The sequence below is a fragment of the Ictidomys tridecemlineatus genome, chromosome 6, assembly GCF_052094955.1.
Source record: "Ictidomys tridecemlineatus isolate mIctTri1 chromosome 6, mIctTri1.hap1, whole genome shotgun sequence".
In the NCBI taxonomy this organism is placed as follows: Eukaryota; Metazoa; Chordata; class Mammalia; order Rodentia; family Sciuridae; genus Ictidomys; species Ictidomys tridecemlineatus.
The window spans coordinates 62468218-62491351 of record NC_135482.1 but is presented as its reverse complement, the minus strand read 5'-3'; the positions used below and the strand labels follow the sequence as shown (position 1 = coordinate 62491351).

The 23134-nt window shown below is 51.3% G+C and overlaps 1 protein-coding gene across 1 annotated transcript; it reads right to left on the bottom strand.

Annotated features, from left to right (window-relative positions):
- Nucleotides 1-6177: 6177 nt before the first annotated feature.
- Krt71 (keratin 71) lies at nt 6178-14633 on the bottom strand. Its single transcript, XM_005324996.3, has 9 exons — nt 14187-14633; nt 11677-11891; nt 10970-11030; nt 10420-10515; nt 9924-10088; nt 9619-9744; nt 8342-8562; nt 7674-7708; nt 6178-6935 (listed from the first exon to the last, which is right to left on the bottom strand). The coding sequence occupies exons 1-9, from the start codon at nt 14631-14633 to the stop codon at nt 6724-6726; spliced, it is 1578 nt and encodes a 525-aa protein (XP_005325053.2). The 3' UTR covers nt 6178-6723.
- Nucleotides 14634-23134: the final 8501 nt, after the last annotated feature.

Below are 23134 nucleotides of genomic sequence, written 5' to 3'. Positions count from 1 at the left end.
CAGCCAACCTCATGCCATCCTATCCTCTGCCTTCTTGCTCAACTCCTACTTCAACCAACTCTCTCATGAGCTTTGGACAAAGGTTTTCTACCCATACCCATTGCTAAATCCAAAGCACTCTCTGCATTGTTAAGACAATGCCCGTACTCACCATTTAGTTGTTAAATAACCTGGACCCTGTGCAGTTTGGCACATAGGCATTCAGGGCCCAAACCAATCAGTTTGAATGTACCCCCTTCTTAGGACTGACCTATCACTCCCGCCCAACCTGTTCCCGCCAATGAATGTACTAATCATGTTTGGGAATTGTTGTTTGATTTTCCCGCAGTGTATGGTGATTTGTTAAAGGAGACTGTGATGTATGTAAAGGCCCTGCCCTCCCTAAAAAAGTGTACTTAAGCACTGCTCAACCCCTGCTTGGGGCTCTTGGCTGCTCTCCCTTCTTGAGTGAGCCTGGATCCCCAGCGCGCTGGATTGGATCCTCAATAAACCCCTTTTGCTGTTGCATGAGCCGGTCTCTTGGTGGTCTCTTCCTCTGACATTCACCCTTACAAACCTTTTTTCCTTTGTGGGTTCCCCAGTCCCCCTGCTGTTCTCTAGCCATTGCTCTGACCTCTCTAACTCAGTCTGCTTTGCTGGATGCTCTTTCTTCACTTGCCTGGGCCCTCGGGCTCTGCCTAGGCAACTGAATCACTTCACCTTGAGCATGCTTTATCGACAAATGTTGATGTCTCCCAAATCCAAACCCAGAACTCACTTATTTTTTTAAAACAATAAAAGTACTTGATTAAATCCCTAGAAGTCGAAATCATACCATGACAGCCTTGATATGAGTCAACCAGGGAGTGGAGTCAAGCCGTGTAGAGGATAGGGATGGGCGACATGACAGAGATCAGAGCCAGGCTGGGCTGGTCACGGGACCCAGCCTCAGGGGTCATTGTGATAGGACACAGCTCCTGGCAACTCAAGCCAGCACTTGGCAAGCTCTGCAGCAGAGCACCTGGTGTCACCGAAGGCCTCCCACACTCTCCATGAAGCAGTTGATTTTCTTTTAACTCAACCACATACTGAACACTTTTGTCTGACTGTGTAACAGCACTTGGACTCAGAATATCCCCCCAAATCATGGCCCTTCCACAGAAGCTGAACCTCCTCCTTGATTCCCCTTTACTATGAATGGTGTTGGTGTTCACCGGCCACCTAAGCTGGATGCTTCAGTGTCTTTCTCGATTCCTACCCCTTCACCACCCACGCACACTGACATCTGTGCCCTTGTGTAGCTTCCACACATCGGGTAAGGCTGACTTGCATAACCAATGAGATATTGTAGAAATGACAGTGTGACTTCCAAAGGCCAGGTCATGAGAGTCATTGTGGCTCCCCTCCGCTTGTTCTCTCTTGGGTCATTCACTCTGGACACTCCAAGAGCCCTATGGAGAGGCCCATATGTGAGGAGCCATCTTGAAAGAGGCCCCTCCAGCCTCTCAGGCCTTGGCATGAATGCAGCCCTGGTTAATGATGGACAGCAACAGCATAAGGACTCTGAGACAGAACCACCCAGAAGGGCTGCTTCTGGATTCTTGGCCCAGAGAAACTCTGGTGTGGATAACGTAGACTGTTGTGCAGCACAGATAACCAGCGGTGTCTTCTACCCCTGTGGCTTCCCCCATAGCTCTTCTGTCCTCCTTTCCCCTGGTCCTGTCCCTCACAGTGGCAGTGTAGAATATGCCTCCTGGTGGTCTCAATCACTCTGTGGCTCCAGCCAGGCTTCTCACCTCTGATCTCAGCCCCTCCAACTCACCCTTGAGGAAGCGTGAGATTTCTGAAAGATAGCTCTACTCCTGTTGAAAAGGATTCCCCCCCCATCTCCATTTTATAAATCAAGTTCAAACTTCTCACTGTGGAGCAGGTGTCTGTGAACCTGCCCCATCTCTCTTCCCAGGTTCATTTCTACTGAAGGTCACTGTCAGTCATTCTGAGTCACTGCCAACTGCAGCTTCAGGTCACCTAGCCTTTGTTCCTGCTCTTTCCTCTGCCTGCTCACCTCTCCCTGAGTCCCAGACTCATGAAAAATATTCAACTGCCCCAATGGGGTGGTCCAATGAAGCTTAAAGGAAAAGAAGACCCAAATCTGAAAACCCTGCTTCAGATGCAAATGGCCTTCATTTCCTCTACCCAGGGTTTGTCTCTCTTGGTGAAATCCCCTGCTGGGTCTTTGTAACTAATTTGGGGCAGAAATAGTTAAGTTATTGGAGTATTCCATGTTCTCAAGTTGGAAGGGAGCTTGGACATTATCATCATCGTGTCCTTTGCTACTCAAAGTGAGGTCCCTGGACCAGCAGCATCAACACCACCAGGGAGCCTGTGAGGCCCCACCAGACCTGCTGAGCCAGAAAGGGCTTTGTCACAAAGAAGATTCATATGCAAGGTGACCATTAGGAAGCATTGATCTTGTCCAAACCTCCACCCACCTCTTGAGCCCCTAAATATCTGTTGAGAAAAATTGATTCTGTTCTGAAACACTCCAGCATGGGCAGTGGCCTGTCTCCCAAAGCAGCCCATGCCACCTTGAGCATTGTCTATCAGGTCCCCCGTTGCAAAGTTCCCCCATGTTACCCATGTCTCCAGCTTTTCCACTTCCCATCTCTGACTACTTCCCTATCATGCCTCTCAACACCTACAACCAGTACCCTCACAATCCACCCAGACCCAAATCCCATAGGAAGCCATTCAGAAGGTCAAGTGAGATCCCATTACTGTGAGTTTTTCTTAATCTCTGTGTGGTGTCTTTTAGGTCTGGATTTTAGCACTCGCAGCATTTTCTTTTTCTTTTCTCTTTTTTTTTTTTTTTTTTTTTTGCACAGGGGATTGAAATCAGGGGAGTCACTTAACCACCAAGCCACATCCCCAGCCCTTTTCTTTCTTTCTTTTTTAAAATTTGTTTTAATTAGTTATACATGACAGTAGAATGCATTTTGACACATTGTACGCCAATGGAGCACAATTTCTCATTCCCAGCCCTTTTTTATATTTTATTAGAGACAGGGTCTTACTGAGTTGCTTAAGGCCTTGCTGAGTTGCTGAGGTTGAGTTTGAAATTATGATCCTCCTGCCTCAGCCTCCCTAGTCGCTGGGATTATAGGCGTGCACCACCATGCCCGGCACTTAGAGCTTTTTGACCTAGAGCTGTTGTAAGATAAAGGGAGCCCAACCAGAGAGTGCTACAGAGTGACCTTGGTCTTGTAGCTCTTGTAGGCCTTGGCCTCCTTCCCCTGGGCCATGTTCTCCCACTGGCATGTGGCTTTCGATGAAGCAACCACCTCGGAGAGTTAGTTGTTGTTCATGGACAGGAGGCTGGACATGTCTGAGGCCCAGGCCTGCAGTGTAGCACCTCCTGCAAGACAATGGGACACTCAGTCCTAACTGAGACTCTCCTGACTCCCTGCCTTAGAATGGCACTTTATACTCCAAGGCCTTTGCCTTGATGGTCCTCATACTAGCTGGGTTGGCTGGGCTGGCAGGAATTGTTGTGAAAGAGGCCTAAACACAAGGCACAATGGCTTTAGGGTCAGAGAGTGGGCCAGGTTCCTTCACGTGCTCTTTCTGAGGTTCAGTTGTGGCACCTCTGAGTGGCAACAGAGCATAAGATTGCCCAGTTCCTGCACATGGTCCTGGAGGTAGAGGAGATGGATGCAGCAAGCATTAGAAGAAAACCAGGCCATGCCTGACTCAGAGAGCACCCTAAGTCCCATGTCCTCCAGGGAGAGACCAGGACTGGCTCCACTGCAAGTCCAGGTCCCAAGGCCAACCCTGGTGGGCTTCTGGGAAGATGGTCCTATGACTCCTCTAGAGCTGCTACTCCCCCCACCTCCCTGGGTTGCCCCCCTCACCTGCACTCCCCTCTCCACCCCACTGAACGCCCTTTGTGTTGGATAGCACCCAGCTCCCGAGAGGTTACCAGCCTCTACTCCTGAAGCTCCCAAGATCCCTGTGCCTCCCATCCAACCTGGGGACCTGATCCCCTCTCCCCTGAAGGAGCCCGGTGTGGTCCTAACAAGGGTGTGTTGGAAAAAGCACAGGGTGACTTTAGACAAAGGCCTTGAGTGTCTCTTTGTCACAGTTGCTATCCTGGTGAAATAAACAGAGCAGTTCCTGCTGTGCATGACAGAGGCCACCGCACCTTGGAACCTCAGGGGAGTGCCAAGTCGTCTTCCTCATTTACCCTGTGGTTGGTCTTCTGGAAGCTGCCAGGTGGGAGGGGCAGGCAGGTGGGAGCACTGCCTAGGACAAGCTCCTGTCCAGACTTGTGAGGGGGGCCGAGCCTGCTGCTCTCTTTCCTCCTCCTGTCAAAGGCAGGCAATAGGCAGGGTACCTCAGGAGTCCCTCCAGCTGGGGTATTTGTTGATAGTCAGGGACTCTGACCCTCAATCTTTTAGGTGTAAAATGGCAGTAGCAAGTCCGTCTGTCCCAGTGCCATTCTCAGATAATGGTGTGCCAGTGCTTTGTAAGCTGCAAAGTGACAGGTAGGCACCCACCAGAGGACAAATTCACACTGTCACTTCCTCTACCAGTGACCATGCCAGGCACTCCTCATCTGGCACTCTGTTCTTTCCCTCTGGATGCAGACACAACCAAAGGATCCTTAAGGTCACAGAACCACTGCTCTTGGCAGCCACACTCAAGTGGCCATGGAGATTTGCTAGATGTAACACAGTGGCCTCCCTGCCTTTGAGTCCCTGTCACTGTTCCTTTGCTGCAGTGCCCTGATTTATTCCCCAGATTGTCCACCAAATCCTGCCTGGTCTGTTAGCCAGCTGAGTACTCTCATTGGGGAACCTGCCACAGGCTCCATGGGGGCTCCTCACTGCCCCTTGCAGGAAGCTCCACTCAGTCTCTCTGGCTCTGGAAAACAGACTCAGATCCCAGGATCACTCTCTCCACCCAGAGAAACCATGTGAGCTCTGGGATGGTAGGAGAATTCTTCACTCCCTGCCCAACTCTGGATGATAAACCAGACACATTCAGAGAAGCCTCTACCTCTAAATTTGAGAATCTAGCTATTTCTTAAAGCCTTTATTGATTGGAAAATTTTTCCTGCTATCCCATTGCATTCCTTTCTATTGTAAAGGGAACAGGGGAGCAGAAGCAGTGAGGCATATATGAGGTCTCCACTGGGAAATGGCAAGGTCTGTGCCCACTGCTGGAAACACACATGCACATGCACACACATGTGCAAACACACGTGCACACACTCCTCACGCATCTTGCCAACTGAGGAAGCAAACTTATCACTGAGTCATTTCTTCTCACCCTCCCCCACCTCCACTTGCTAGCACTGGATTCCAGCTTGAGGCCAGCAGGGGGCTTTGGCTGATGGCTGCCTACTGGTGGTGGGGATTTCGAGCCAGGCTCTGTGGACTTGCTCCAAGCCACAGTCACTACCTTGGATGTCCTAGCCACCAGCCCAGCCCATTTGGCCCTTCCTCTGAACCTCCACCTCCATGGACATTCGGCTTCCTCTTGCTGGTCTCTGTAACTGAAACCCTAACCCTGCCCCAAACAGCCCCATTAGCATGGCTGCTCCACAAATGGCTTCATGCCCACTGGCTGTAGAGACTCTGGCTTCCCATCACCCACAGACTCCTTCCCCTCCTCTCCCTCCACCTCTCTCTAACCAGAGACAGAGCAGACCTGGGGAATCTGTCAGTCCATCCTTCTTGCCCTCCTCCTCACAAGCAGGACTGGCCATCTTGTCAGTGGGTCAACAGGAGTGTGTCTGGGAAGGTGCCAGCTGCACAGTCACTAAAACTTGTAGCCTATCCTGACCCTTTCAACAGAAAGCCACCAACCAGGCTGCATACACAGCCTTTCTGTACCTTGTCCTCCTTCTCTCCCAGCCCTCCTCTCAGATTGTATTCCACACTCCATTGCCTGCTGCCTCAACCAAGCTCCCTCCCCTCTGTCACACACATGCTCAGTTTGTTCTGCTGCTGCTCTGCAGAGAAAATCAAACTATAAATACAGGCTGTGTAGGCAACACGGCAGCGCACTTATGTACCTGTGCTGCATGTATATGTGCGTGTGTGCATGTGTGCGCATGCTCACGTGAGCATCTGAATTGTGGCATGTGTGTGCACTTTGAACACTCAGAGACCAAGCCTTCAGATTGTGCTGTTTATTGAGATGCAACAGGAAGGGTCTTAAAGAACACAGAAGGGAACCGTGTCTCCTCTTCTCTGTTTGTGAGTACAGTGAAGAAGGAGACCCGGAGTTGTGCTTGGTCCCATTCAGAATGAAACATGGGACTGAGCGGGGAGGTGGGGACCTGGGCCACTCTTGGTCAGTTGTTCTCAGTCCTCTTTCTCTTGAACACAGAGCCACATCCTAGTGGAGGCAGGAGCTAAGACATAAGCCCAGCATGTGAGGGTGTTTCCATCTGAGGCCCAGGGTGGTGTTGAGACAGAGGCTGGCAGAGGAGGAGAGGCTGGAGCAGCTGGGGGATGGTGAGTCCGGGGGTGTGCTGGAAGGAATTGCACTGGGCTTGGCCGTCCAGACCTGTCCAGGCTCAGCAGGCTCAGGCAGAAGAAGTGAAGCAATTAGCCAAGGCCAGAAGCAGGGGTCAGGAGCAGGACCAGCAGGGTGGAGGAGGGGTTGATGGGGGTGGAGCATAGCGTGGAAGCCAGAGCTGGGGTCCTGGGTGATGGAGGGCACAGCTTGCTCTCTTTACCGACTGCCTTTCTTGGAGGGGGAGCTCAGGTTAGAGCCCTTCCCCAGGGTATCCTTGTAATCGTTGGCACTGCTCCGGCTCCTGCTCTCCCCGCCGCGGACACTGCACACTCCGGAGATGCAGCTGGTGCTGTTGGCCACATAGCCGCCGCTGACTGTGCTGGGACGGAAGCCGTAGCCTCCACTGCCACTGGTGCTGCTGATGATGGCTGCAGAGGGAGAGCCAGGCTCAGCACCCACTCAGGCAGGGCTGGGGTCTCCTCTCCCCTGAACACACAGGATTCTTAGGGGCCTAGCTCACAGCTGGAAGAATATTCCAAAGGCACCTGACCCCACTTCCTGTCCTTAGCTTTCTCAGCTTATAACCAATCTAGCTAAGTTTTGCCCTATTAATGCTCAGAGGCCCGTCACCTGTGTGCCCACCTGTCCTGAACACCCACTCACTGCCCCTCCTATTAACCTCTTTGCTAATCTTCCACCCTCTAAACTCTCTCCCCTGCTAGGGAGAGACAGAAGATCTCCTGTGTTCTGGTGTGACTCGAAGCCCTGCTGAGAAAACCAGAGATCCAGTACTATCAGCTTGATCTCCAAGATCCCCGTTCTCTAATATCCCAGCCCAGGTCTACTTATAATTTGCAAACTCAGCTTCCCAAGCCTCACACAGACCCATGCATCATAGAACAGTACCCCCAACCCCGTCTTTGGCAATAGCCATCTCTTGCTGCCATCCCCTGGGAACAGAGAATCAACATGACAAAGATGAAAGAGACCTGGGTAGGCAGTCAGGACACCTGATCTCTGGCCATGGGTCTACCCTCTGGCTTTGGGGACTCAGCAAGCCTTTCTCTCTCTGGTTCTTAAATGGCTTATCTGCATACATGAGGGGTGACTAAGGTCCTTCCCTGCCTGCACAGTCACAATTTAAAGTCAAGCACACAAGTACTTACAGATGCTGACAGGGGAAGGATATTCTCCTGACATCCTGTTAGGGAGAGAAGTGAAATAAGAGCATGTCATCCATTCCAGTCTTCAGAGCTGCTGTCCCCCCTGGACTGATGCAGGTTTCTGAGCCCAATGGATACCTGTAGAAACTCCAGTGCTTCTTTGACACAAGCAGAACCTGAGAAGCTTTGGGGGTCATCCCTGAATCTTTGGAGTATCCAGGCAATGACCTCAGTCAAATAATAGTTTGCAAGAGGTGCCAGTGTCCAGCCCATACACAGAGCTTCCCTTTTCCCTAACTCACTGGGGAAGCTGGAGTGGCAGGCCAAGCACACCTCCAGCAAGCTCAAGTGCACCTGGACAGGCGAGGAGGATGGAACAAGAAGAGCTAATAGAGGAATGGGCTTAAGGGGCAGCAGGATATTCCCAGATAGACCCAGGGAAGTTGCAAGGATTGAATGAGCTAATCCACGTAGCACTGCCAGGGATGAAATAAGTATGGTATGAGTGGATACAATATGGATGGTATTATTAATTACTATTGTTATTTCTATCACCCACCACTCCATCACTTCCTGACAACTCAACTTTTCTGGATAAAGATCTTTTCGGTTTTTCTCCTTTGGTTCTTCCCAAACCCTCAGGGGCCTCCTGCTGGAGCATGTCCACCCACCTGCACTCCTCACTCTCCAGCAGCTTGCGGTAGGTGGCGATTTCCATGTCCAGGGCCAACTTCAGGCTCATGAGCTCCTGGTATTCACGCATCATCCGGGCCAGCTCCTCCTTGGCCTGGTGCAGGGCTCCCTCCAGCTCATCCAGCTTGGCCCGGGCGTCCTTAAGGGCATTGTCCCCTCGCTGCTCAGCATCCGCAATGGCTGTTTCCAGGTTAGAAGCCTAAACAAAGAATTAGAGAAGTTAGGAAACTGGAAGGAGTCATCATCTCCATTCAAATCCTTCCCATTGTTTAAGATCTCAGGACAGAGATGCCCACCTCCACATCCCTGCTCTAGTTGGAGAAGGGTTGGAAGTCCTTCCTGAGATCTAGCTCCATGCCCTGAACTCAGATGTTTGTGGTGATGGAAAACCATGCATCCTGCCCACCTGGGATGGCAGCCATCTAAGCACCACTCAATTCAAAGACATTTAGAGCCATACTGTTTCCAGGACACAGAAGGAGTAAGAGGATTGACTTTCTGCTTTTGAGTTCTTCAAGGTCCCAGAGGAGAGTGGAAAGAGCATGGAATAGGAGGTCCAGTCTCCTGGTCAGGAGATCCTCATTGGAAGCACAGCTCTACCACTCACCAGCTGTGCAACCCACTCAATCTCTCTGGGCTTCAGTTTCCCCGTCTGTAACATCAGGGGTGGTAACTAATGCCCCTCAGAGTCTTCATGAGAATTAAGTGTGAAAAAATGATAGATGCTGCTACTATTTTATTACATGTGTGCATCTTTGTCTTTATCTGCTAATGCTGAAGCTCCTCCCATATTTCTGGGAGCCACCTGGGCAAATCCTCAGTGGGTGTTCCCTGAGACTATTTCTCCTTCTCGGTCATTAAAACAACAAATGTTTATTAAGTTGCTATTATGTGCAGGCATGGTGCTGGAATCTGGGGAGGGACAAAGCAGCCAGCTCCCTGCCCACTTTCAGTGTAGTGGGGGTGGGAGGACAGGTGTCAGAAAACTCCAGAAGGTATGAACCCGAGAGCATGTGGCTGTTGGAGGAGGTCCCAGCCCAGCCTGGGGGAAAGGAGGCTTCCGGGATGACAGAGCTTCAAAGCACAGGTGCTTGGAGTAAGAGAAGTGCCCCAGAGACCCTCCAAGTGTTGGAGGCAGCAACCTCCTTGGCCTCCTCTCTTTGTGTGGCAGAGATTGGGAGGCCACGGTTCTCAATCAATTCACTTCTTACCCAGTCAGCTCCCCTGCCCTTGACCATGGGCCAGTGTCCCTTACCTGCTTCTTCGCATTATCAATCTCTGAGCGGAGTCTCTGGATGAACCGATTGAGCTCTGTGATTTCATTCTTGGTGTTTTTGAGGTCATCTCCGTGTCGACCAGCTGCCAGCTGCAGCTCCTGGAACTAGGGCCCCAAAGCACAGAGTTGCAGATGAATATGGGGAGCTTTTCCAGGTTGTGGATAACATGGGACCAGGGCACAATGGACTCTCACCTGGACACTGCCTCTGTTCTGGGCACCATTAGGCCCCACCCCCATGCCTGCTGGTGTTGCCCACCCAGCCCAGCCTCAGCCCCGCTCACCTTGGTCTGGTACAGGGCCTCAGCCTCAGCCTTGCTCTTCAGGGCGATCTCCTCATACTGGGCACGGACCTCGTCGATGATGCTGTCCAGGTCCAGGTTGCGGTTGTTGTCCATGGAGAGGATGACAGACATGTCACTGATGTGGGACTGGATCTGAGCCATCTCCTGCAGCGGAAAGAGCAGTCTCTCAGCAACAAGCTCACCCAGGCAAGGTGAGTGAGTTGCCAGTGGTGCCAACTTGGAACCTGAACCCATGTCTGTGGGCAAAGTCAGTTCCCTAGGGGTCCAAACAGATTCCCACCACCAGGGAGGGAGGCCAGACTCCTCCCTCCCCATGCAGAGGATGGAGGCTGAGGAGCTTCCCAGAGTTGAAGTGGGAGATGGGTGACTATCTGGAGGTCTCCTGAGAGCTGGGCCTCTGCCACCCCAGCCCCCAGAGCAGAGTTGTACCCACTGGCTGCCCTCAGAAAGAAGTAAAGTGGAGAGACAGACTTACAGCCTCAAAGAGACACTTGGAGAACTTGATGTCCTGCTCCATGGAGTCCACCTTGGCCTGGAGCTCTACCTTGTTGGCATAAGCTGCATCCACATCCTACAAAATGCCCGGTCATCTCCAGTCACCATGGAGCAGCTGGGAAGGAAATGGCCTCCCCAACCCAGGGGCCCCCTTAGGGACATAGACGCCCTCCCCTCCTGGTGGCTTAGGGAGAAGGGGATAGAGGAGCCACGCCTCAGCACCCTACCCCAGGAGAACCCGCTCCACTGCAGGAATATAGGAAGGAAGCCCTAGCCAGGCCACTGTCTGAGGCACGCCTGTGGCCTCTGGGCCATGTGCCATGCAGCAGGGGAACTCCTTTGGTGTCAGGTCGTGTCATGGCGGCCCTCCCTGGTCCGCACTGCTCTTCCTGGATAGTTTTTCATCACAGTCCCCTGCCTTCCCCTCACTATCTCTGCATCAGTTCATTCTGGGGCAGGTGGCAGAGCACGCTGCCAGCTCAGCATCCCTGGGCCAGGTCAGCCCCCAGATGCCGGCCACCTTCCCCTACCTTCTTGAGCAGCACAAACTCATTTTCTGCAGCCGTCCGCCTGTTGATCTCCTCCTCGTACCTGCAAGAGGCCACAGCTCATTGGCTCATGCATTTCACAGAGAGCCCCTTGTTGTGCCCAGAGAAGACCCTGAGTGAGGAGCAGAGTGCCCATTGGAGGGCGTAGGACTGGGAGGCCACAGAGGACTGGGCAGTGGGGACAGCTGGGCACAGAAGGCTTCCTGGAGGAGGTGCATGCAATCGAGTTTAGAAGAAGAGGATCTTTGAAGATCCAGCTTAGGAAATGAGGAAGAAGCTTGTGGAGCAAAAGCCCTGTGGGAAATCTAAGAGGAAGCACCAAGCAAGCTGCTCCCCAAAATAAGGGCAAAGCATTACAAATGATGAAGGGCTCCTGGGAAGAGCTCTAGGGTTGCTCCTCAGAGCAGGCTGGGACCCCGCTCCTACTGATGAGGATCTAGGAGCTTGGAGAGAATGTTAACGGTTGACCCAAAGTTTCCCTGACCACTGCCCAACTAACTGGACATTTGCCCTAAGTGCCAGGTCAGAGGCTGGGGGGCAGGGAGCATGTTTTTGGAGAGGGATTCTATTTGGTATGACCACAGGCCTCACCCCACTTTCAAAAACTTTAAGTTGGGGTGACCACCAAGGTCCCTTAGAGGGACAGGGGCCGGTGTCCAGGAAATGACAAAGGGTCCTTCCTCACTCACCTCTTCTTGTAGTCCTCCACCACATCTCGCACATTCCTCAGCTCCGAGTCCAGCCTCACCCTGTCCCCAGACAGGGTCTCCAGCTGCTTCCGCATGTTGCTGATGTGGCCCTCGAGGATGGGCTCCAGGTTGTTCTTGCAGTTGTTCAGGTCCAGCTGCTGCAGCAGCTCCCACTTGGTCTCCAGCACCTGGTTCTGCTGCTCCAGGAACCGCACCTGGAACCCAAAGCCAGTTACTGGGGAGGCCCATCAAAAAGAGTCACACCTGTCACTCAAGGGCTTGGTGCAAAGCACCCTGCCTGCATATTCTCCTTCACCCCTCACTATAGCCACATGAGGTGGGCGAATCACAGCTCTGCTCAATGGAGAGGAAACTGAGGCATGGAGAAGTCTCACCTCTTTCCATAGCCACACAGCTTAATTTCTGATAGAGTCCAGAATTGAACCCAGACACTATACTCTATCCATCCAATCGCCCAGAGCCCACCATGACCAAACCAGTGCAGGGCATGGGTGTGCCTGGCAACAGCAGGACAGAGCAGGACAGGTGAATCTTTCTGAAAGGCTGAGCTTTCTGTAGAAGGGAGTCTCTTTTTCATTTCATCACATGTCAAGTCTCAATGAGGCTTCGGCCAAAAATATTCAAAGTTCCTCAGTCAGGCCCAAACTCCATCTTTCCTTCTAGCTTCTATCTTTCCCTTTGTCCACCTTCCCTAAAGCAAGCATAGCAAGTGGGACAAGATGGACAAATGGAGCTGGGCCCCCACGGGGAGTTTGATCTACATACATTCCTCTTGTATGATTTTGGGGACCCTGCTTTCAAAAGGATATTTATCTTGATCTGTTTGTTTACTGTCTAAATAAGGTTGTATTCCCCCAAATCACAACACAGGACATGGGAACACTGCCTGGGATTCAGCATTGAGATAGGACTATCCACCAGTTTGTCTCTAGAAGGTCTTCTAGCATTTGCTTTGGTTTAACCAATCCTGAATTCTTCGTGTATTTCCCCAAGACTGAACCACAGAGCAAACCCACATAAGTAGGACCCCAGAGTTCACATGCACACCATATACCCATCTGGATTGCTGAGAGGATTTGCCCATCTTCTCTGGAAGCCTGAGGTGAAGGGATTGATCTCCTCTTGGGACTAAAATTACTCTGGAACTGTCCAGGCTTTGTGCCTCCTTCCCCGTGGGAACAGACCAGCTTTGGGAGCAAGACTATCTTCCTGTCCATCTTTCTTTCAATATCTCCAGAAATTCCCCCTCCATAGGATTCAACTAGCCCAGCCAAGTGTCAGGCCATCAGACCTCAATCATCAGAACACCTTGATCTTCTAGATAAAGCTTGGAGGACTGAGAAGCTGCAGAGCCAGCCCTGGCACCTGAGGCTGAGCAGAGGGCAGGAGGGACCCTGCCAGGCTGGAAGGCAGGAGCAAGGTCAGCTCTAATGGCCACATGGCCCAGACTTGGACTTGGGCTGCCCTGTCCTTGGTGCTTGACTGTCATGGAGCTGCCAGAGCCCTCTAGTCTCCTCCCCTGGATCTGGAAGTGGGAGGCTGAGGGTCGGGCCTTGCCTTTCCCATCCTCCAAATGGCCCTGGGCATGGCGTAACCTCTCTGCCTTTGTTGACTCATAAAAAGCCAGCAGTCTTTCTGCACTGGAGGATCCCTTGAGGTCCTTCCAGATCTAGTATTCCTCTCCTGCTCCCCAGCACCCCTCCCTTAGCTTCTAGACATTAAAAAGATAGCAGTGATAACCGCCATTTGGGGAGTATTTCGTATGTATCAGGCCTCGTGCCAAGATCCTCACATGCATTTTCTTTTCTAAACCCTACACAACCCCAAGAGGGAGGCCATTATCTCCACTTTAGAGATGAGGAGACGGAAGCTCAGACAGGACATGCAACTTTCCAAAGCCACACAGCTGGTCACCAACGGGGCTGGGGCGAGGCCAGGCCTGACTCCAGAGACGATGGAAACCTCTTCCCCATGGTCCTGTTCTGCCTCTCAAGAGGGTCCTCAACTGAAATAAATGCCCATGACAGAGACATCCGTGAATGCAGAGGACCTGGAATGACCACACACCAATGCCTCTGGTCCACTGATCATGTGATCAAGGACAAGGTCGACATGGCACAGGAGAGGACAGGCAGGTCCTCTACAATTGGCCTTTCCTGACCACAGCCTGAATGACCCTAGGCATAGCACAGGCAGCAAGCTGGCCCTCAAGAGTAAGAACCTTCGGATCTCCTGCCAGTGCCCCCATCAGCCTCTGCCACTAGAAATTGCCTCTGCCTCTGCTTTCTCTCTTAGAGGACAACACCGAGAATCTTAAGGGACTCTAACACGGGGACTCCAAAGTCACCCTGAGGCTGGAATATACCTGCCTTGTGCACAATAAGTGGCTCTTCTTATCTAACCTCAATCCTTCTGCTGTAACCAAATTTCATGTTCAAGAAGGGAAGAGCAGAACCATTCACCGATTCCCCAGGTCCCAGCAGACCCACCTTGTCGATGAAGGAGGCGAACTTGTTGTTCAGCGCCTTGATCTGCTCCCGCTCCTGGGCACGCACTTTCTGGATCTCGGGGTCTAGCTCCACGTTGAGGGGGGCCAGGAGGCTCTCACTGACGGTGACCTGGTGGATGCCTCCGGGTGGGCACACAGTTGGGCACATAGGCCCCAGGGCCACACTGCCAAAGATGCTGCCAGCAAAGCCACTGGCCCGACCTCTGCCAAATCCAAAGCCTCCATTCTTCCCACTGCCACTGGCCACGTTGAGGGAAATGCTCCGGGTGCCTCCCAGGCTGTAGAGGCTCCGACTGCCAAAGCCCCCGCTGAGCCCTTTGCCCCCTGCCCTGTAGGAGGACGAGCTGCCCCCAGAAAGCACTGCCGAGCAGCCACTGAAACCCCCCTTGGAGGCAGCTCCAGACTTGCAGGTGAACTGGCGGCTCATGTTGCTGGTAGAGATGGAGCGAGGACGCAGGAGGGAGGAAGGCAGAATCCCGCTAAGGCGTTGCTGGCTGTGCTGAGGACCGGCAGGTGCCTTTATATATGCTTGGCACTGGGCTTGTGGATGGGCAGTCAGGGCTTAATTCCTGGGTTTGGCCTGCCTGGGAGCAAGAAGTCATTTTCTCTATGCTGAGCTAGAGATCAGGCCCTCCCCACCTCTGAAACAACACGAAACCTTCAAATTGCTGGGCTTGCAAGCCTTGCTCATGTAATTTGGGTCTTATCTAATTAACCTGCTGTTATAGGGTAATTTGCCCTAGGCCTCAGCCTCTCCAGGGGGGCGTCACCTGTACTTCACCATCTCTGTTCTGATTAATCTTCTCTGGATGGTTGGCTTCCTCCTGAGGGCTCAGGGAACAGAGAAGGGATGCACTTCCTTGAACAGAGCTGGCCACCTTGTGTCTGGGGGCTCCAACCATAGCTGTGTCCGGAAAGGGGAAGATCACTCAGGCATTCTCCCTCCCCAGCATCCCGGAGACATAACGCACAGAGAACAGCAACTGACTCAGCTGGGGATGGGGTGGAGAGACCCTGTCCTTGCCACGGGACATGCGCAGCCCAGGTCAGAGCCAGCCGTGGGCACATGGCAGCCAGGAGCTTCTATACCAGATGTTCACACTTCTCCAACACCCGTAATATGGGCAGGTTGGGGGTTAGGGCAGGGGCAAGCCCTTCATGGACTGAACAATGAGGAAGAGGAGAGGAGGATGGAGCTGGGCAGAGACTCTGCTAGAAGGCAGACAGAGAAGTCAGCAGCCAGCCCGTGGCCTGGGGATTCAAGGAAAGATTCCGGAATGATCCATTCCACTGTTTCTGTCTCTCTTACAAAGCTGTATCTGCTAATGAGGCTTGGAGCTACCTGTGCAGGTATCACCTGTCCTCAGCTGCTGTCAACATGAGCTCAAACACATGCTGCATGAACTGAGAAGGAAGCCCCATGGGGCCCTCCCCACGAGTCCAAGCTTCAGAGAAGGCCCCAGCAAGGGTGACCCAGTGAGCGTGATGCCAACCTGCCAGGCAGTCCTATGGTGCCTGCCTCTAGGCTATGCCTGCTGCCCCTCCATCCTGGGTTACTGGCTCCTGTGATGGGCCCTAGTCCCCTCATGATCACCACAGTGGGCTCTGCCCCTGGAGATTGCCCTGGCTCTAAGATCCCTGCCTGGACCCCATGGTGGTGTGACACTCTTGGCTGGCCGGGACACAGTAGGGAGGAGGACCCAGAGACAGATTGGGTTGGGTCTCTCTCTCCCTTTTTGGGGTAGGCCTGGAATCCATTTCCTTTCCCTCCTCTGCCTCTCTTCCTCATCCCCCCCCCCCGCCCGCCATCTTGCCTCTATCGTTCCTACTGAATCCATCAGCAAGTCTCTCTCCCTCCCTTCTCTCTTTCCACCATCTCTCTCCATCCCTCTTTATTCGCTCCTTTCCGTCTTCCATATCCTTCCTTCCCTCTCACCCCATTTCCTGCTCTCCTCCCAGGTCTTCCGGGACTAGCATAGCCCAGGACTGAGCTCTGCTCACCTCCTCAGCCCTTAGCCTGTGCTTGGATGTGTGGAAGGACGGTGACTCTGTGCTCAGCTCCCGTGATGTACCTCTAAGGCCACATCCCATGCCCATCTTACTTTTCCTTTGTAAGGATGGAGGAAGCTTCTCCAGACCAGAGCCCACCAAGTCTACTCCTTCCCCCTCCCCCTCCCTCCCTTTCTCCCTTTGGCACACCTTCCCTTAGGACCCATGGTGTGCCCAGAATTGTGCCCAATTCTGGCAGCACAGAAGTTTGTGGGATAATGCCTTAGGCCTCCTGGGCCACGATCCTGGCACGGTGGTCCTCTGTGCATAATTTTGCTGGCTGTATGTTTCTGTGCCATGCATGGCAGCATCCCAGGCAGCCACCAATGCCCTGCAGCTGCTGCCCCTGCCCCATCGCACAGCCCCCTTCCTTGCTGCTCCCTGCCTGGCTAAGGACTCCTCACCTACTGGGCTCACCTTTGCCAACCTGCTCCTATCCAGCCCAGACCCCTTCTCTCACCATCTCTTCTGACCCAAATTCCTGGGCTCCTCTGAAATCCTGCTTAAAACCCTGAACTCTGCCCCATCCCCTCTCCTCTGCCCCGACTCCTCTGTCCATTGATACCTGCCTGACAGAAACTATGTTTGCTGGTGTCTGGGTGAGATCCTACGTACCCAGTGGTGCCTCCCTCTCTGCTTCCCCTCAGAGTCCAGTCCCAGCCTCTGACCATCTCACTGTGAAACTCTTTGTTGGGGAAGCAGCCAAACAGAGATGGTTCACCTACATGGGAGCCCGGGCTCCAGGCACCTGAATTCCATGCCATCACTCAGCAGAGGGGCTTGGCTTGGCCTCTCTGAGCCTCAGCTTCCCCAACTATCAATGGAGCAATGAATTCCAATATGGTGGTTGTAACAGTGACCCATGTTAATCCACACCAAGTGCTCCCCGTGTATCTGGTGCCTACTTAATGTCCAATAACTTTTATCAATGACCAAAAATAGGAAATAAGGCAGCACTAGCCTGGCCTCTCCTCCCTCCTTCCTCTCCCAGGGGGCATCTAGATCAGCACATTCCCACACAGTGGCATCAGATGTTGAGGACAGGGAAGGGGTGGTGTCCCCACAGGCCCCAGGCTCTCCACTCAGACCATTCCTGACACTGGATGATGCACCATAAGAAACCATAACAAGAGCCACTGTCTAGTAAGTGCTTGCCAAGCACAAAGCTCAATAGGAAGTTCCCCATAGACACACCTCACGTCCATTAGTATTGATCCATTTATCAAATTCTTACCGAGCACCTATCAAGTACAAAAGAGGGCAATCCAAAATCTCCTGCCCCCAAAGAACTTAGTCTCTGTGACCCTTCCAATGCAGATGTCCCTGGGAGAAGCAGCTCATCTGACTATTAACAAGTCATTAACACCCTAGTGTGAATTAGTTATCAGCACTGGCCATTAGGGAAGAACCACCCCGTGTTGTTGATGAGGAAGATGATAGAGGAAGGAGCAGGAGAGTACGGGCCACCCACAGGAAGGGTGGACCCGGCCTAGGGCTCCTGGGATGCTTGTGTTTTGCTGGAGGGAAAAGGGAGGGAGGCAAGAAAACCAGGATAGGCCCCATTTCACCAAGGTGACAAAGGTCCTGCCTCAGCCCCTGTTTTAATTTAGAGCTAGAAATATTGGGGACAGGAGGTGACAGAGTCCCTGCTTTGGGAGGCCTCCTGACCCGGTGGAGACAACACGTGAGCTACCATGTCGCAGCTTCCTGTCCCTCCTGCCCTTCACAGATGGCTATGTGAGAATGGAATTCTGAGCAATTTCTGACCCAGTATGGACACGTTTGAGGCCCAGTTTTACTCTGTAAATAGGTCAGAGGTGGAGTGTCAATTAGAGAATCAAAGCCAAGATCTGTAATTTTGTGTCTGTACCTGTGGTGATGGCCACTCGGACACATTTGTTTATGATCCTCTGGTTCTGATTGGCATGTCTGCTCTACCTGCTCCATGTTCCCGGATCCCATAAGCCTCCAGGAGAGGCCCTTAGAGAAAGAAGGGCAAAAGGGCAAGAGAACCCAGTACCACGCAAGAGGGCAACTGCTCGGGAAAGATGAAAGCACAGAGAAGAGGCAAGACTTGGGGACAATAAACCCACCAGGACTGCCTGGAGGAGGAGGTTCGGATTCCAGCCTTTCAAGGGACGAGGCTTGGATGGATGGGAAGTGAGAAATAGGAAAGCAGCCCAGGCCGTCAGGAGACAGGTCATTTATGAGGAAAAATCCCACCAGACTGGAGCAATCATGAGTGAAGGGTGACCTTGAGTGACCCCAAATCCCAACTGTTCATGTGACAGGGTGAGTGACGGGGAGCCACTGAGGGCTATGGAGCCGGTGGAAACCTAAGCAGTCCATGTTCGAGGAAGCAGAATCTCACTGGCATGTGGGTAGGACTGGTGGGTGGGCAGAGGCTGGAGGCACTGGGAGAGAAGCAGCTGGTTCTCTGAGCAAAATATTCGTCTCCAAAACTAGAGAATGAGCTGAGCTATTTGAATGACACAGCCCAGGTCCCACCAGCCCTCCTCAGCACATGGGCCCAGGACAAGGCATGTTGTCTACAATTCCTCCCGAAGTCCACTACCCCCACACCCCCACATTCTCCTGAAGTTTCAGGTAGAAGCACCCATAGCCCAAGCTAGCTGGGGGGACTGCAGTTCCTGGGGGACTTGGCCACCGTCAGAGCCACTCATCTGGGGCAGGACAGCTGCTCGGCAGCAGGTTTGCTCCTGACAAGGCCAAAGGTGAGCTCATCCACAGAAGCTGGGGTGTAAGGACAGGGGAGCGTCCCGCCGGGCACTCAGCTCCATGCCCATTCTGCTGCATCTGGCTGCCTTGGGGGCAGCCCTTGCTTCTGCCTTGTTTAGCTCGGTGGCCAGTCATTTGTGCTTGGCCAGGCATCTCCTTCCTCCCCACCCTGACCTCTGTTGAAGGGTATAGACTTGGGACCCAAGGATCAGATTTTGGTCCCGCCTCAGTCACTCAGGAACCATGTGACCATGGCAGGTCTGCTACCTTCCCAAGCCTCTGTTTCCACATCTCTAAGAAGGGGGCACCAACCCCTGCTCCACCTACTTCCCGAGGAGGAGGAGGGAGGTGCTTTATAAATAACCATAATGACACTGCGGCTGCTGGTAGCAGCTACCACTGGGCAGTGTTCACTCTGCCCTTCACGTAGACTAATTCATTTAATCCTCACAACAGCCCTAGGAGGTGGGTACCATTATTATCCCCACTTTACAGATGAAGATACTGAGGCCCAAGGAAGTTAAGCAATGTCCTCAAGGTTGCACAGCTAGTGCTTGACCCAGGGTTCAGACCCAGGCAGTCTGGCTGCAGGCTGTTTCTTGGCCACCAACTGTCCTAGCTCTCCTGACTTCCTGGTGCATAAACATAGAGTGCCGGTGCCTGCCACAGTCCAGGTGCACACGTCCACCTGTCCTTCCACAGCCTCTGAATTCTGTTCTCTAATGTCCCTCTGGCACCTGACCATAGTGGAAAAAACTGAGCTTTTTACTCTCTATTCTAAATGGGCTCCCACCCCTAGTGCCCGTGCCCCCCACTCCTGATTGTCCCAGGAGTGGACAACACTTGCTGTGGAATGCAGTGACTCCAGCTAGGGGCCGAGTGAGGGAGTTATTCATTCATTCATTCACTGTCCCTGACGCCATGAAAGCAGGAGAGCTTGTGACTAGTTGGGTTGAAAGCATATTCCTTCTCTAAGGCAGGAGGATGGACAAGGTGACTTCTCAAGGTCACAAAAGATCATTTTCTTTTTTTTTTATATTTGTGCTTTTTAGATATACATGACAGTAGAATGTATTTTGACATATTATACCTACATGGAGTATAACTTATTCTAATTAGGATCCCAGTCTTGTGGTTGGGCGTGATGTGGAGTTACACTGGTCGTGTATTCATATTTGAACACAGGAAAGCTGCGTCCGATTCATTCTACTGTCTCCTGTTCCTATTCACCCTCCCTTCCCTTCATTCCCCTTTGTCTAATCTGATGAACTTCTATTCTTCCCTCTCCCCACTTATTGTGTGTTAGCATAGGCATATCAGAGAGAACATTCAGGCTTTCTTTGTTGTTGTTTGTTTGTTTTTTTTGTTTTGGGGGTTTGAGGTTTTTTGTTGTTGTTATTGTTTTTTTGGCTTATTTCACTTAGCATGATAGTCTCCAGTTTCACTCATTTATCAGCAAATACCATAATTTTATTCTTCTTTATGGCTGAATAATATTCCACTGTGTGTGTGTATACACATTTTCTTTAACAAAAGATACTTTTCAATGAGACTTTCTCCACCAACAAATTCAGATACTCAGTTAAAGCCTCCTGCTACCCTAAGTTTGAAACATGGAGAATATTTGTAAGATCAGAAAACAGGAAGACCATGGCTGAGGGGGAGGCACTGGGAGAAGCTGCAAGAAGGATAGATGAGGTTCCAGAGGACCATGCACAGCGCTGTGACTAGGCATCTCTGTGTTCATTCAACATTTGCTGAGCTGCATTCTGTGCCAGTACCTGCCGCAGACAGGGACAGAGGAAGGCACAGGCTGCCTTCAAGGATTTCTCCATGATTAGAGGTCTGCCATTGCTGAGACTTGTAGCTTTTGTTCAATCCCAGGCGGAGAGAAGGTTCCAGCAGCATTTGGGTTTTGTGCCCACTTTAGCTAGAAAGTAAGATAGAGCGGGGTTGGGATCTTCAGCAAGATAGAGATTCAAAATCCTGGTCCAAGTAATGCAGAGGCCAGGGCCTTGGGAGTTGAAGGGAAGGGATATTGCCATTCCTTGGGCTTCAGTTGCTTCAACTCAACAACATACATCAACAGCGATGATGGACACACAGGGCTATGAATGGCTCTCCACGACCAAAGCCTGAGACACAGCAGTTAGTTAAACAGCCCTTCATTTGCTGGCAGAGTTGTGGCTGCACTTATCTGGACCACACAGAGATGTCCAGAGGATGGGCAGCTCTTGGCCATTAGAAGTCCAGCTCCTCAGAGGCCCCCAAGACTTCCAGACTTGTCCTGGGACAGTCAAATAAAGGGTAGGTTGTCTCTGTCCCTTTCTGGCTCTGGATGGCTCTTCCTATCCTTATACCAGGTTTTCATGTGCCTTATAGGAAAGGCTGGGGGCACAGTCCAGGGACATGGCTTCTCTGGCCTCTTCTCTGCTATCCTTCCAAATTTTATTTTTATTTTTTATTTAGATGAGATTTACATAAAATGAACCATTTTAAATTGAATATTTCAGTGCCATTTGGTATATTCACAACATTGTCCCAGTACCTCTGTCTAGTTCCAGAACATTTCCATTACCCCCAAAGGAAATTCTACACCCATTGGTAATCCACCCCCACCCACCCCTTTGCCTACCTCTGCAACCGCCAACCTACAATCTGTCTGACTTTGTCTCAGCTGGACATTTCATATGAATGGATCATACAATATGTGATTTTTTTGCCTGACTTCTTTCAATTAGCATAATAGTTTTGAGTTTTATCAATGTAGAATGTATCAATATGGCATTATTTTATGGCTAAGTAATATTCCATTGTATATATATATACTGTATCACAATTTTCCTGCCATTCACTCATTGACAGACATTTGGGCTGTTTCCATCTTTGGCAATGAGGAGTAGTGTTTCTCTGAACCTGTGTGCATTTATTGTTTGAACATCCAATTTTAATTCTTTTGGATATATCTCTAGGAGTGGCCCTGCTGGGTCATGTGGCAATTCTGAGGACCTGCTAAACTACTTCCCACAGAGGCTGATCATTTGATATCCCAACCAGCAACATAAAGGGGTTCCAACTTCTCCACATCCTCACCAATATTTGTTTATTTTTTATTTTTTGATTATCATTATAGCTAACCGAGTGGGTGTAAATTGATACCTTGCTGTGGGTTTCAGTTCCACCTCCTTATTGACTAATCACCTTGAACATCTTTTCCTGTGCTCATGGCCATTTGTACGTCTTGTTCGTATAAGCGTCTATTGAAGTTCTTCCCCCATTCTTTAACTGGCTTGTTTCCTCTTGTTGAATTCTAAGATTTCCTTATATTTTCTGGAGAGACCTTTATTAGATAAATAAGTTGAGATTTTTTTCCCATTCTGTAGGTTGTCTTTTCACTTTCTGGACACTGTCCTTTAATGAACGAGGTGTTTAACTTTCACGAAGTCCAATGTATCCATTTTGTCTTTTGTGACGAAACTTTTGGTATCACATCTAATAATTCATTGTCAAATCCAAAGTCATGAAGATTTACTCCTCTATTTTTTTCTAAGAGCTTTATGGTTTTAGCTCTTATATTTAAATTATTAATCCATTGTGACTCATTTTTGTATGTGATGTGAAGTAAGGGTACAATGTGGGGTTTTTTTGGCACATGGATACCCAATTGTCCCAAGACCATTTATTAAAGAATCTTTGTCCCTTTGAATAGTCTTTGCATCCTTGTCAAAATAGCCATATGTGTTTTTAATTGAAGTTATCATTCACCTCTGGTCCTGCCTCATGATTTCTCCTCCTGACATTCAGGGAAATATCCAAGCTGAGTCCTTAAGCAGGAACACAGTCACTCTATGTACCTCTCAGGACTTTAATTAAGCCCAGAGGGTGAAGAGTGTCCATTTCGCAGGTAGTTTAGGTGGCCCAGGAGGCAGCCCCTCTGTCCTCCTCAACACCAAGGGAGCAGGCAGGGCATCTCATCTACTTAGGCCTGGCCCTTCCCCTGTGCACTGGATGTAGCCCTCCAGCCTCACAGCCACACCAGGGCAGGTGCATCCAGCAGTCTGAGGCACACCTGCCTTGAGACCTTAGAAGAGATGACCTGATCGAGGAAATGACTTTACCAATGGCTTGTGTATTCCTCTA